The 16,207-nt window shown below is 38.6% G+C and overlaps 1 protein-coding gene across 2 annotated transcripts in view; it reads left to right on the forward strand.

Annotated features, from left to right (window-relative positions):
* Positions 1–16,207, forward strand: part of dusp27 (dual specificity phosphatase 27) — an 87,052-nt gene that overhangs the window by 49,251 nt on the left and 21,594 nt on the right. For both annotated transcript variants that reach the window (XM_039744630.1, XM_039744629.1), the window contains exon 5: positions 4,745–4,962. In XM_039744630.1, coding sequence (XP_039600564.1) covers positions 4,745–4,962 — 218 coding nt within the window. The remainder of the gene's footprint in view (positions 1–4,744; positions 4,963–16,207) is intronic.

Here is a 16,207-nt window from a genome sequence, read left to right on the forward strand (position 1 = left end):
ATTGTTTCCATATTTATGTAACTGAAGCACAGACAGCTTTAGAGATTCAACATTGCAAGCTAGAGAAAGGAACACCATACCTGCAACATTGTGGATTACAGTTCAGTGCTTTATATTATAGGCCATCTGAATGTTTTTTTCAGTTGCAAGCAATATTTAAAAAAAACACCTACTAATTTAACATGTCTTCCTAAGAATATGAGAATAAGTCACAAAATTTATCCATCACAGAGTGTTGAAAAGCTCAAACAGACAAGATTTATGCATTCATGGCACCTTGCGGGTATAGGTCTTAATAGGAAATACTAAAAAGCACATTACCTTTAGTCCAATTTCCTAATCACAAACTATATCCAGTCTCTTTGGCTTGTAGAGTTGACCAGATTACTCACTTACTAAACATTTTATAACAGGATCCATGATTGGATCTACCTTCAGAGTGTTCTCAATGTGTGCACAGGGCCCCATAATGGCAATGGGCCTTTACACCACTCACATTCCTCCCCCCGTGTAGCAAAATCACCAAGAGACCCTTGATGAAAAGATTGGGTGTTCATGCTCTGTGTTCACCCGGCCCCTCTTGACCGCTCAAGTATTCTGCTAGTGTAGAATCTCCATGTGCATTAAATGCCAGGGTTGACTGCGTTATGCCCCATTTAATGTATGATCAACTCTCTGCTAAAGAGCGCTAAACATTAATTCACCCAGGAGCCTGTGAGAGTCTTAATCTGGCCTTGACAGGAACAGTGGCTTATGTCCACTCCTGGGCCTGATGGTCCTTTTTTTTTGGTTTGTTATCTCCCATCTGTATAAAATGCAAAGTAGGTGAAAGCTCCATTTGCCCCATAGGAGTCAAATGGTGATTTCTTTTTACATTTGTGACGCATGTGTAAAGTTAAAAGCCTAAAGGTAAAACTCATTCAAATAACTCATTTGAAGTGAAGCAGCTGTATTGAAGCCATCTGGCTATCTGTCCCTCCCGTCAAGCATTAGGACTCCAAGGCACTCATCCACACATTTCTGCACTGTTCTTCTATTCTCCCCTAAAAGAAGAAGGAATTCTGTTAGTTTAACTGAACATCACTTTCTGTTTTACCTCTTGCAATGTATATGGTTTAAAACGGATGGTCCTACTGTACATTTTACATGTCTAGTTGACAGAAAAATGCTGGATATGACAGTCAGAAAGAAAGAAGATCAAAGCTCCTGATCCAGTGAAGATTAATTGCAAGTATTTTATCACTTTGAAACATTAAGCTAATGCAGTGGCGTAGCTCGAGTTCGTGCCGCTCGGGCGGGGCTTCAATTTGCCGCCCTCCAACATATCTGAATATGTTAAACTATTTAAATAGAAAATTAAAATGACGTATAGAGAAAAATTAAGATACATTTTGCATAGATTTATTCATATATAAAGAAACAGAAATAATTTTTTATATACATTTACAAGCATCAACTAGACAAGAATATAGTATAGACGCACTGATATGGCGTGTTCTAATTATTAGTTTAATATAATTACGCTACGAAAACCAGAACCAAAGTAATAGGTGGGGATGTTTTCTGCGCAGAGCAAGAACGCATTCGGATTAATAACGAAACGAAATTATAAATTGTAAATTATTTGTTTATCTTCCTAGAAATTATTATCGGTGTAACGTTTATGTTTATTTTTGTCATTGCCTCATACATTTCAACTGCTGTGTCTGATGCAGAAGGACAGTCTGAACATTATTTTTCAAGCATTTGTGGTTAAAAATCAGAGAATTTGACTTTTTTCATACATGAGTGATATTTTTCCGAACCCTGCTGCTTACACACGAATTGTACTGAGCCTTGTGGCCAATAATGCCGCCCCCAAAAATGTGCGGACCACCCCATCCACCCCAGCCCCCTAGCTACGTCACTGCTAATGAAAGAATCATCAAGGTAACATGAGTTAAAAGAGAATGCTTTTGGTCAGTATAATTACAGTCATTGATTTCTGAGGTATGCGTGCTTCAATCATAAGCACATCATCCCAAAATTCATTGTTTTTTGAGTTCTCACTTGTCAGGTGAGTGTGACAAACTTGAATTAAATCACCCTAACCCAAACCTGGCCAAGATACAGAAGAAGGCACATATGAGGAAGGTGTTAGAAGAAAAAGATTATAACTGGAACCTTTTTCGAACTATGATTTAAGTGGGCCAACTGACGGAATGTGATGTAAGAAAGTGGCTTAAAATACCTTGTCTGTGTCCTCCCCAAGTCACTTTTCGTGTAGAAAACTGAAATATTTAGAATCAGATCATTACTTTCTGCAGGGTTTTTCTGTAAAGATCCACACTTATACATTTTGAAAGACCAGAAGAAAATTTAATTGTGTGATTTCTGATTACAGTACTCACTTGTATCATGTATCAGCGAAAAACATGAAATGCCAAAAACAAATCAATGCTGAATGGTTATTGTCAAAACGAGATGAAAAAGTGTATTGTTGCTGTTTTGGTGGCTAAATTGTTAATTACAGTATTATTATATCGGCAGAATGTAGATAACAGGTCCACCAAGCATAATTACAGACGATATTAAAACCAAAGTCTGAACGTAAAACATCAATGGAGCTGCAGAATCAAGCTTAAAGGAATGCTCCACCCAGAAACGATATATTTTTTTAAATGTTATGTACCCCATGCAGTTTGTAGTGATGATTGACAAAAAAAATAATGTCATGTTTTAATGCAGAATAGAGTCGACAAAGTTTCTGATAAACTGCGGTGGGTTGGCACCCTGCCCAGGATTAGTTCCTGCCTTGTGCCCTGTGTTGGCTGGGATTGGCTCCAGCAGACCCCCGTGACCCCGTATTCGGATTCAGCGGGTTAGAAAATGGATGGTTGGATGGAAGTTTCTGATAAAATTGGCTTTTATGGTGATCAATGTTGGACAACAGCAAACAATATCAAAAGCATCCATGAAAGAAATCACATGTTATTCATGTCAGATAATACACATGTCGAATCATCAAATCATACGCTTACACCATCCGAAACACATGCATTTTGACTAAAATATCATTAAAAAGACGCTTACGGAAAATGCTCTAATGAATGAAAACAGAATGCACTCAAACGCAAACAAGCAATCGAATTGAAGACCCACATCCAGTTATATTCACTGGAGTACCTCAAAACTCTTTAACAGCTTTCTGTGAAACTACAGAAGCTGAATCATCTCAGATATGCACAAATACGAGGCATATTCTTTTCAGATAAAATTGTCATTTCTTTAATTTTTAATCTTTAGTTCTATGAACTTTGCACTGTTACCACATTATCATCTAAAGTGCAATGTTAGCTAATGTGTATGATGTTACTTTGCTGGACTCCTGACCAACAAATGAGAGGAAAGGCAGATCTTCAACTGAAATACTTGTTTGCATTTGAGTGCATTCCATTTTTAGTTCACAAGAGCATATTCTAAGTACTTTATACAAGGGATGTTCAAAAAGTTTCCGCACTTTTATAATTTCGTTGGAAACGGTGAAGGCGGGAGGAGTAGTAATTGGGCATTAAAAAGCTGCTATGACGCTGGGAAAATTGCATCGCAAATGAAGGTGACTATGTAAAAAAAGTAATGTCATTTGTTTTTGAAATGCTTAATAAATAGAGTTTAAAAAGTGCGGAAACATTTTGAATGTCCCTCGTACTGTATAACGATAGCATAGTAAAAATACATGTGTTTGGAACATTGTGAATATACAACTGGATAACAAGTAATATGAGATTTTTTTATGTATGTTTTTAGAATTGTTTGTAAAAAAAATAACATGTTTGGTTGAAGTATTCCTTTAAGTTCAGAAACTGTTAACCAAAAATCAGACTAATGCTAACATTAAGCTATGTCAGCCTTAATCAGTTCTGGAAACTAATAACAGACTTATATATAAGCCCTTTTAACCCTCTTCAAAAAAAGGAAAAAAAGAAAAATAAATTGCTTCAGGCTCCCCTTTTTCTTTTAGATTTATTTCAATTCATAGTGGAATCCCCAGTCACCTACTTTTATACTAAATATTACCCACGACATCCCACATACAGGAATGACACCAATGTCATAGAAAAGTACGATGGGTGGTAAACGTGATGAAGTCATCAATGTGTGAAACAGGCTACCAAAATGTTAGCAAAAGAGATGAAGCAAATTACTAAAACAAATGGGGAAAAAACGGCAAATATACCTTGCAGCCCGTGACAGTAACCTCTCCTTCAATTCTACTAGCACACATTTTCTAATTGTAATAATGAATTGAACACTTAAACCTCTGTATAAACAGTAGGTTTCCCCTTTGATCCCCTTTAATGCCTTTACAGATTCTTACTGTTAATAATCATTCTTTTCTTGCATCCCTTTCCCTATTTAAATGTTTCACTCTAATTATAAGCGGAATACGTGCAGTGGTCACAGTATGTCTTCCTGTTCCATGACAATCAGCTTACTGTTTCTTCACTTCATTAGTTCAGAAAGTAAACAACTTTCATGAGTAATGGTAACACATTCATTTCTCTCATACCATAGGTAAATACAGTATATTGATGAACGTGTAAACACACAATTGTGAATAATCAGTTTCCTGAAAAATAGATTTTGCCCTATCCCTTTTCCAGATTACTGTATATTTAATTCTTTGGAGAGATTATTTATTAAACCTTGCTTAACATAACTATGCAGTAAAAAAATATAATAAATTGTATTTGCTTTGCTACAGGAGTGTTGCTGTGAATAAACCCAGGCTGAAAAGAATGGGTATTACACACATCCTCAACGCAGCTCATGGCACGGGCATTTACACAGGCCAGGACTTCTACACCGGCATGGAGATTCAATACCTTGGAATTGAGGTGGATGACTTCCCTGATGTGGACATTTCAAAACATTTTCGAACTGCAGCTGAATTCTTGGATGAAGCTCTTCTAACATACAGAGGTAATTTGCCACCATCACATAATTGCAGTTCTTTTGGTCCCCAGAAAGTCATTTTATTGTGCAAACAGATAGACCGATTTCAGTCACTGAGTGGCAGAGATTATGGGACTTTTCAGGACGATCGCGGCCAGGGTTGACAAAAATTAATAGGCTAATACATGAGATAATGCAAATGACAAAGTTGCTAAACAAAACCATAACTACAGTTCAGATAAAAATTGATTGTATAGAATTAAAGTCCATCCATCCATCCATTATCCAACCCGCTACATCCAAACTACACGGTCATGGGGGTCTGGCACAGGGCCCAAGGCAGAAAACAAACTCCGGGCAGGATGCTAGCCCACCGCAGAGAATTAAAGTCTATAAAGTTTTTTCCAGCAAGGTACAGATGCTACTTCAACCACATGGCTATCTTGTATAACATAGCTGCTGTGAGGTTACCGGTGATGTGACATGTGCATCACAGGCCTAGGAGCCATATAGCATCATAGCAGCCAGAAATGCAAACACAGGTCTGTAGAAAAGAGAAATTTTGGTGCTCAGACAATTAAAAATAGGGTGCTGATGATGACATCACCAAGGAGGGCAAAAAATAAATAAATGAATAAAGACAAACCTATTCATATATTCCTAACATGTTGTTTTTATAGTTTGTCAGAGATGCAGTTATTTTATTACATAGATTTTTTAACATAAGTGGCAAGCACATGTGCTAGAAGGTGGCCACAGAGGAGACTACTTTTATTGAGAGGTAACACCATTCATTTATGGGGGAATGTAAGACAAGATTTAGGTATTCTCACTCCCTCAATATTTCATCATCCATCCATTATCCAATCCACTATATCCTAACTACAGGGTCACGGGGGTCTGCTGGAGCCAATCCCAGCCAACACAAGGCGCAAGGCAGGAAATAAAGCCTGGGCAGGGCACCATCCCACCGCAGGACACACACAAACACATACCCAGCACACACTATGGACAATTTAGAATCGGCAATGTACCTAACCTGCATGTCTTTGGACTGTGAGAGGAAACCGGAGCACCCGGAGGAAACCCACGCAGACATGGGAAGAAAATGCAAACTCCACGGAGGGAGGACCTGGGAAGTGAACCCAGGTCTCCTAACTGCGAGGCAGTAGCACTACCCACTGTGCCACCATGCCACCCTATTTCATCATTCCACAAAAAAGTATATCTGAAACAATATCCCGATTTGGAAAAAGCATCCAGAAGTCAGTCTTCTGTACATTTATTTTTGGAAGTTTTTCTTTTGACTTACCACATAATTTCACAGAAGCATAAGAAGGATGTTTTTCATTTGATTTACTACCTTTTAATGCACTGGATCACACTGTTTCATTTTATTGGAAAACATACTTTTAAGCCATTATGAATAAACTGAAGGTAAAGATAAACAATTTTTAACGAATGTATCCCTTAGCCAGTGTTTACCTATTTGTAGTGTCCTTTTTCCCACATATCCATCGATTTCACATACAGTACTTCCATCCATTTTCTGTACCTGCTTTCCCCTGTCAATGGCTGTGGGCATTTAAAAACTTTCAGAATTCTGTTCAGGATCACAAAACCATTTCTTTTGAAACAATACAGAAGCCTTTCTCATGTGCAGTAAATAAAATGGAAATGGCATCTAATTGTAGGCTCTTTACACTCATTTATTTGGCATCAGTGAAACATGAGAAGTGTGTGCTCCAGTCAACACAAAGGAGACATGTTGAGTTTAAATGGGGCCCATTATAAGAAGTCAAACCTTGCTTTGAACGCCTTCTTCTTCTTAATGTGTATGAAGTTGGCAGTTGGGTTTCAGTCATTAGGTTCTTTTTTTCTTTTTTTATTGCCTTCTAAATTTCATTACATCATGAATATTATTATTTTAACTGTGGACGTTACCTCTCTGTACACATTCATTCCTCACAATGAAAGCCTCATCACCCTCAGATAGGCATTCAACAGACATCCAGTCCAGGATCCTCCCATGAACACCCTTACCAGACTGGCAGAACGGGCTCTTACCATCAATGCCTTCCCTTTTGATACCTTTATTTTTATTTCAGAATGGGACCTAGCTATGCCAACATCGTCATCAGCAAGGCCGAAAAGTGTTTCTTTTCTTCCTATGTAGGCTTTGTACCAGACCTGTACAAAATATATATTGATGATTGTGTTGGTGCCACCTCTTGCTCCAGAATCCAGCTACAGAATTCATTGTTTTACTAGTGTCCATCCTTATGTAAGGTTTGCAGTTGAGGTTTCTACCACAGGTTGACCATTTTTAGATTATTAGTATTTCTATCAGCTTTTTCAGGACTTAAAAGTCACACTCACACAGTTACCCTTTTTACAACTCCTTCCATGCCTGGTATACTAAAAACTCTCTAACTTTCACAATTCTCTAGACTTCATCGCCTCTACAGTGATGAGGCTGACTTCTGTAATGAAGCACTTAGAATGAGGACTTTCTTCGTCGATAAAGGATACTCTTCTCATATTGTGGACAGGGTCCAGCCAATCCAGGAGTAGACCTTGTAACATCCACTATAAGAGCAACCCCAGTAATGAAATCTGCATCCCACTGGTCCTCCTTGCACCCTAACACTCTCTGTTTCTCACAGTGTTATCACTAGGGGTCTCAAGACACTTAAATCCCAAAACATTGCAAAAGCACTTCTAATAATGGCCACTAGAGGGGGATAAACCGCCAAACCCCAGCCAGATAAACGAGTAAACAGAGACTTCATAAAAATAAAAAGGTTTGATTCTTCACAGAAATGCTCTGTGTGGAGACTGGCCTGGACACAGACAGACAGGCATCATTTGAATCACCACACACGTTTAATACAATAAAGTGAAGCACATACAACCCCAGTACTCCCCCAAAGTCCAGGCCTCTCAATGCCTTTCTTTATTCAGGCCGCCTCCACTCCTCCCGTCCTTAACTTCGTCCTCTGCACTCCCGACTCCGGCCATTAAATGGAGAGAGGCGGCCCCTTTTATATACACCCGGACGTGCTACAGGTGCCTCCTGATTAGCTGCTGCCAGCACTCCCAAGTGTGGCAGAAGTACCAGCTGCGCACCCGGAATGCTCCTCAGGCATTGGGTTGCCCCTTGGCGGTGACCACGGGCCCCTATAGAGTTGAGTTTCTAAGCTCTGTTCCTGTGGTCCCCAAAGCCACCAGGGTAACCCCCTCGTGGTCTGGAGAAGGTGTAAGCCACTCGCCACATCTGTCACACAGAGAGACTCTATAGAGCACAAAGGTAAAACAGAATTGCCTCAAACACAAGGCAATCCAAGCAAACAAAGTCTCAAATCACAATCCCAAATCCAAACATTTACAAATGGCACAAGCACAGAAAAAAACACTAGAATTCACCAAACTCCCAAAACGCATTCAAACTGAACGACCAGAAACTCAGTGACCCTCTGGATTTATAGGTGCAGGGCTGTTCTGGCTAGTGATTGGTTGATGGCCCCACCTCTGGGGGAACCAACCACAAAACACAGGGAACATAACCCAGCCAGTTTACATAAATAGACAAATCAAAATATTGCAAATACTCAACAAAAGTAGCATTAACGTCGATAAAAGAATAAAAAAAGAACAAAACAAATCTAAAACATGATTTTGAACCCCAGCCAGGGAGGGGAAATCTGGCTGTAGCACAACACACATGTCTTCAAAAAACAATTCCCAGTTTTGCAGACTGATCCTTCCACAGGAGCCTTTTTTCCCCAAACCCTTCCTTAATCTCCTTCTGTCAACCATCTAACCTTTTCAAAGTTTTTCTCTGCAACTCACTTCTCAGGGGAGAGCTGCATTCCCCACCAGACACTTTAAGCTGTAACAGGAGCCACTGTGTCACTTGCCAATATGTCACCCACAATACCCTTATATCTAGTCCCTCTGGTAAATTCAAAATGAAACAATGGGCCTCTTGCCAATCTAAAATTCTTATATACTTTTATATTCTTATATGCTTCTTGTAGGAAGTATACAGCCATCTACATAAATGAAACAGGAAGACGGCTAGCAGACCATTTTAGGAAACACGTTAAAATCATAAGACGTTACAAAGCCTGTTGTTGAACACGTCATATCCCTTGATCATAGCCACACTGAGCTTCATTTTTGTGTTTTTTCACAGGTCTTCAAAGACACTTATCAAAGAAAAACTAGGGAGGCTATGCTAATTCTCAGCCTGAGATCAAATATTTCTTCAAATCTTAATGACCAACTAGTTTTTTAATCTTCCTTTTCATCTTATCTAATGGCAACTTAACTCTCACCTTTTCACCTTTCATCTGCCCTGGCTTTGTTCTGTCCTTCCTCCTCTACAGTATATGTGTTATATTTTTTTTCCTTTTCAGTTGCACACCTGATGAAAGCTTTATAGCTGAAACATTGCTTTACTCTACTTTCTTTTTCAGAGCGGAAATAACCTTTAACCTTTCTTTTGCAATCATGAATAGTTACAATCATAAATCATAAAATTACACCAAACAGTTATTTTCAAACACTTCAAATGAAACAGAAATGGGAAATACTGAAATAATTAATAATTGATTAATCACATTAAGTACATTTATATGATGCTTTTCTATCCTATTTAAAGTACTTCACATAGTACACATAGTGGGGTGCCACTTCAACCAGCACCAAAGTATTGCATCTACCAATCTAATGCAACAGCAGCCTTTTTTGTGCCTGTAATCTCATCCCACATTAGCTTTTAGGTGGCGAAGGGGTGAAAGCGATAGTTAGCCTATTAGTGACAGGGGTTGAGTACAAGGCTAGAGTGACCAGGCTTTGGTAAGCAATTTAGCCCTTAACATCAGGAAACATCCTATTTTTTAAAAGATGACCACAGAGAGTCCGGACCTCAGTTTTACATCCCATCTTAAAGACAGGCAAAGAAGCCCACACACAGCCCATAGAGTATGCACTTGCTGATGGCCTCACAAACACATCTTCAAGCAGCAAGCCAAGAGTTTCCTAGATGGTCTCCCATCAAAGCACTGGCTGGGCCCAAACATGCTTAGCTCCAGTGGGTTTACCTGTTTCTAAAAAGTTATGAAATAGGCATAAGATCCACAATCATTCATTATGATCAGTTAGTTCAGGATAATCTTCATAAGGACCTGCTATACAAAGGACAGTCAAAAAATTTCCACACTATTTTTAACACTTTTTATTAAGAATTTCAAAAAGAAAATAACATCACTTTTCTGCATAGTCACCTTCCTTTGCGATACAATTTTCCCAGAAATTCTTCTGTTTCGTTCGTTCTTCATTCCTTGTGGTGTGCATCCATCACACTAGTATGGCCGTTTTCGAACATTTCAATCCATTCATAGTCGACTCTACGAGAGAGAACTTGTAGTGAGCACACATGTAGAGATGAATTTGTGCTCCCGGCACACCTTCTGCCCACAAAATGTGTATGACAGAACGTTGTTTCTTTTTGGTGCAATTTATAAGTTTCACAGGCATCTTCAGTTCTCCTTTGCTGCTGACAGTTAGTGGTACTTGGTGTACACAGTAGAACAGACAGATGGTGAATGCTAAGGCATTTTCTTTACAGAGTTGGCAAGTGCTAACACATACACTCCTTTATAATTCTTTCCATAATTTCAAAAACATGTTAGCTGGCTGGCATATTTTTTCAATTAACATAAACATGACCAGAAAAACAGTAAATATTAACCTGTACTTAACAGATCATTGCCATCATTAATCCACCAAATTTATGGATCTCCTGCAATAAGAAGATTCTGCAAACACACAGAGTATTTTGTTAAAGGGTGTGTTTTAGGACATAAAGAGCTCCTTTTACATGTCTAATAAGGACTGGATCCGTAATCTTGGACTATGCAGCTTGGAGTTATAAGGTATAGAATCGGTGTTGTGGCTCATCTTATCTTCTCAGAGTAAAGCCCCAAGCTACAGTGCACTGCATCCTGACGTCTCAACCACAAAATGTTGATGTTTACAAAATGGTGAAATATTTTTGTAATTATTTTTTTACATTGTTTAAGGAGAATATGTCTACCAACTAACACCATGTTAAATATATATGAACTCTTCAGTTGACTGTTCTCCTCTCATTCAGCAACAAATACATTTAAAAAGAGAACAGTTCCTTCATTTTCAAGACATGGTTACTATATACTAGAAAAATTGTGATGGATGTTCAGGCCTCTGAAACTACTGACATGCCGAGAGCTACTTGCACATAACAGAAAAAAAAGAAGTATAAAGGGACAACGGACCTAGAATATTGTTTTTCAGTTTTATATTCTTTGGGTGTAACCGAAATCTCTTCTTACAGATTCTTTGACAGTGCTTTATGTCAGAAGATTAAACTTCATGCATTTTTTCATTTATTATAAGCACCAAATTAGATCTCTCAATTGAGTAACCAAAGTCACTGTTGTGAGACTGCTTCCTTCAGGTATTATTTTTGAATATGTAATTTATATTAAAGGAAAAAAGTAGTAACATTAAAGTATGCCAACATATCTTTAACATTAAGGACCCTCGGAAAATGCTTCACAGTACTGCATGTTGGAGGAACCATACTATACACTCAAAAGACTGTAGCAGGCCAATAGATTTTTCTCTCTGCGTTTCCTCAAAAATCCTGAAGACATACAGGTATAACTGACATTATCATAATAATAACAGGCCAGTAGCATCACATTAAGAGAGGCTGATTAAGAAGACGGGCTTAGTTATAAGGTGCACTCTGGACCCCCTAGAAGTCATAGCGAAGGGGAGAATTAAAACAAAAATTGAGTGCCAATATGGACAATGCTGCACATCCTCTCTCTGACACACTGACACTGAACACGTTCAGCCAAAAGTATTATTTAGTAGGAGTGTGTCAAGAAATGCTGTTTGGGCTCCATTATACCAAGAAGCTTCCTGCCCACATTATAGGTCATGGTGAAGCCCAGGATGAGCCAACTGTGGCACTGACTAATGGAACTATTGCATAAATGAGATATGCAAGATGGGATATAAAACATCCCCTTACTATCATTGGTGGCAGAACTGGCACTTCAGCCACCATAAAAAACCTCACACGGTTTCATTCCATTGCATAGCTGCACTTGGGTCCAAATCTGGGATCTTGACGTTATTCGTCATGTGGTGGTAGCCAATGCTCCTAACCTCTCTCTCTCTCAGTCTATCTATAATGTATACTGTATATATAGATTTGTATATAATAATCTATAATGTATTGTAAGAGAAGGATATGGCAACGATAAAGAGCTGGGGTACCAGCCTGGTGACCCTGTATGATTGAAGGTTCTTCAAAAACAAAAACGCACACAATAAGTTTGCAGATGTGTCTTTTCAGATGCAAGTTAAAATTGAACTAACAAAGATGGTGAAGCTTCCTGTTTTCAGACCTTCCAGCAGGAAGGGACAGGTCCAGGTAGACAAACATAGAAAGTCATGTCAGAGGTGTTATAGGCATCAATCATTCAGTCTACAGAGGAAGGAAGAGAAAAGGCTTTAGGATAAAGTGCCAACCCCTGCAGCGGCAGTAAAATTTAAGTCACCAGAGCTCTTCAGCTGTCTCCCATCCACACGTGCAGGACTATATATATATATATACATATATATATATATATATATATATATATATATATATATATATATATATATATATATATATACAGTAAAGTGGTGTACTTATCTCCTGAATTTGATGCCACTTCTCAGGATCGCCTCACTTTTATAGTTCTCTGACTTGAAGTGGAGTGGCTAATTGCATCTTCTTGGAGGTGTAGGTAATAAGAGAAACACAATAGTTAGCGATCACACGCCCCTGGTGTCCCGGAATGGTAGCACTTACCTCAGACGAGCCTGGAAGGTGACCCTCCAATGCACATGCGTGACACTGTTCACCTTTTAATAATTGGTACTGGATGCAATACAGTATTAATCCACTCATCCATTATTAAACTCTCTCAGCGCATAGGTTTGGGGGTGCTAAAAACCAACTCTGAGAAATGCATCAGTCCATCACTGGGCAAATTGAGAGTCACCATTTAATAAAATAACTAATTATCATCAATTAAGGATTCATGTAGCTATTATTCAGTCTCATTTATTAAATACCAGCAGGAGCACCCAGCATTCCCTACGATGGGGGTACCAACTAAATTTCAGAAGGAAACATAGGTTACAGTGTTTCATACTAGTGGGTAGTCTGCGCAAAAGTTGGTATTTTCTATACCAGAAAAACAGACATTGACCTTTATATATTAGATTTGTCGAATGTTTGATTAAATAGTTATACATTATCAAAACATTTAAATAATTTGTATTATTATTATTATTATATTACTGTATTATATTGCACACTCCCATACTACCATATTCATATCAGTACAATTTACATTAATAGAGTAAGAAAGTCAAGGATTACTTCAGGTGAGCAGTGCTAAAGTTGTGTCTATTAATTACTAAATTATGGGATGTACATACTTTTCCCCACATGGCATTTTCTCCTTCTTCTTTCGACTGCTCTCGTTAAAGGTTGCCACAGCAGATCTTCTTGTTCCATATCTTCTTGTCCTCTACTATCTTATTCTGTTACACCCATCACCTCCTCTCTCACCACATCCATAAAACTTCTCTTAGGCCTTCCTCTTTTTCTCTTGTCTGGCAGCTCTATCTTTAGCATCCTTCTCCCAATATACTCAGCATCTCTCCTCTGCACATGTCCAAACCAATGCAATCTCGCCTCTCTGACTTTGTCTCCCAAACGTCCAACTTGAGCTGACCCTCTAATGTGCTCATTTCTTATCCTATCCATCCTTGTCACACCCAATGGAAATCTTAGCATATTTAACTCTGCCACCTCCAGCTCTGTCTCCTGCTTTCTGGTCAGTACCACCTCCTTCAACCCATACAACATAGCTGGTCTCACTACCGTCCTGTAGACCTTCCCTTTCACTCTTGCTGATATCCATCTGTCACAAATCACTCCTGACACTCTTCTCCACCCACCTGCCTGCACTCTCTTCTTCACCTCTCTTCCACAACCCCCATTACTCTGTACTGTTGATCCCAAGTATTTAAACTCATCCACCTTCGCCAACTCTACTCCTTGCATCCTCACCATTGTACTGACCTCCCTCTCATTTACACACATGTATTCTGTTTTGTTCCTACTGACCTTCATTTCTCTCCACTCTAGAGCATATCTCCATCTCTCCAGGGTCTCCTCAACCTGCTCCCTACTATCGCTACAGATCACAATGTCATCAGCAAACATCATAGTCCACAGGGACTCCTGTCTAATCTCGTCTGTCAACCTGTCCATCACCATTGCAAATAAGAAAGGGCTCAGAGCCGATTCCTGATGTAATCCCACCACCACCTTGAATGCATCCGTCACCACTGTCACACTTCCCTCGTACTTATCCTATACAACTCTTACATACTTTTCTGCCACTCCAGACTGCCTCATACAATACCACAACTCCTCTTGAGGCACCCTGTCAAATGGTTTCTCCCAGTCCATAAAGACGCAACGTAACTCTTTCTGGCCTTCTCTATGCTTTACCATCAACATCCTCCCCCACTTGGTTTCTACATGTATTTATTTAATAAATAGTGACAAGTTAAATTCTGTTACAGTATCTGTCATTTGTCACCCAACACTGGTGTTCACTGGTTAACGTTACATGATTGTTAGTGATGCCCTGATAAGTAGAACCACTGAACTGTAGTTTTTTTTTTTTTTAATAAGTAAAGGATGAAAAATGTCCGAGTGCTACCTTCAAACTGGTACAGTAGGTATTTCAAACAGCTCATATGAATGCTTCCTTATGGCATGGCTTAGGCTCCCAGTTCAGTTTGGTTCTGTAAGCTTTCTTTGTGAAGTTGACATATTCTCCTGTTACTCACCTGGGTTTCCTCAGAAGATTCCTTTCTGTGGTTGTCCGAAAGCATGCTGTTAAGAATTGAAAACTTACATCGGTAAACTGCCCTGTTAAAGCTGTGCTTCGTTGATTTAAAAGGTAGTGGAAAAATGGATTAAAAATAGGAAAACACTGTAGATCACAAGAAGAAATAAAATCTATCTATGATCAAGTATATGTTACTGCAGTTACTGCCAAATTCCCAATCTTGGACTTGTTCTCTTTAGGCTGCATGTTTAATATTGCCAGATATCTCCAAACACTCTGACAATAAACCTGAAAGGCAGCTTTCTTCTCAGTAGGTATAAAAATCAGCTACCAAAAACATTCAATGGCAATGAAGATTATTATCCACTTTTGCTGAAAATGTGCTCATTAATTTATGCTTTTATATTCTGCGTGTTGGAATGATGAATTGTAACTTTGATGTATTTTGCCCCAGGACCATTCCACATGTAAGAATGTAGCCTGAGCAGGAATGCGTCTCGGTTAATAAATAAATCAATACAAGGAGACTCTCCAAAACTAGATACAGTAAGCGTACTTCATTTTACAAATGCACACACATAAATATTTTATGCACACATAGACATTACACAGTTCAGGAGCCTTTTTTTTTTATCCTGAAGTAGAATGAAAATGAACTAAATTTATCAAAAAGAAAAACATCTGTAAGCAAAGTCCATTTGTAGAATTTTATTTGTGGTTGACTTCAGGGAGAAACAAGAAAATATTGATTCCCTTTTTTCATATTTGATAAGTGCATTAATTCAAAACTAAGTAGGGAATTCTTACTATTTAAATGAGATGAATGATTGAGTAGGCAGACTTTTTTTTTTTTATCTCGAGCAAGCCAAGGGTTACAGCAAGGAACCAAGTAAGACGACAAAGAACAACAATAAAAAAAGAATTATCTGATAAATTCAGTCTTGGTCCCGAAGCAATCGGATATTTTATTTATTCAGCATCTTTGTACTAGAAGAAACTCAAGCAGAGAGGAAATGAATATTAATAGAGAGTCAGGGACTGAATAATTAAATATATGCCAGCTAAGATAATTACCAGTGAAGAAAATGGCAGGGAGGAAAGAAACAGTACAATCTAAGTACAAGAAAATGTCAGGTATACCAGATTCAGTTGCAAAAAGGATGCACCTAGAAACCTTCTTCATCCTAATTAATGAGATCCAAAAATCCACAGAGGTCAGTTTTCTACAGACACACATAGCCATCTCAAAGGAGTTTAAGTGCTTGGGTTTGCTTTCCCTTGTCGACTAA

The sequence above is a fragment of the Polypterus senegalus genome, chromosome 2 (assembly GCF_016835505.1).
Source record: "Polypterus senegalus isolate Bchr_013 chromosome 2, ASM1683550v1, whole genome shotgun sequence".
Taxonomy (NCBI): Eukaryota; Metazoa; Chordata; class Cladistia; order Polypteriformes; family Polypteridae; genus Polypterus; species Polypterus senegalus.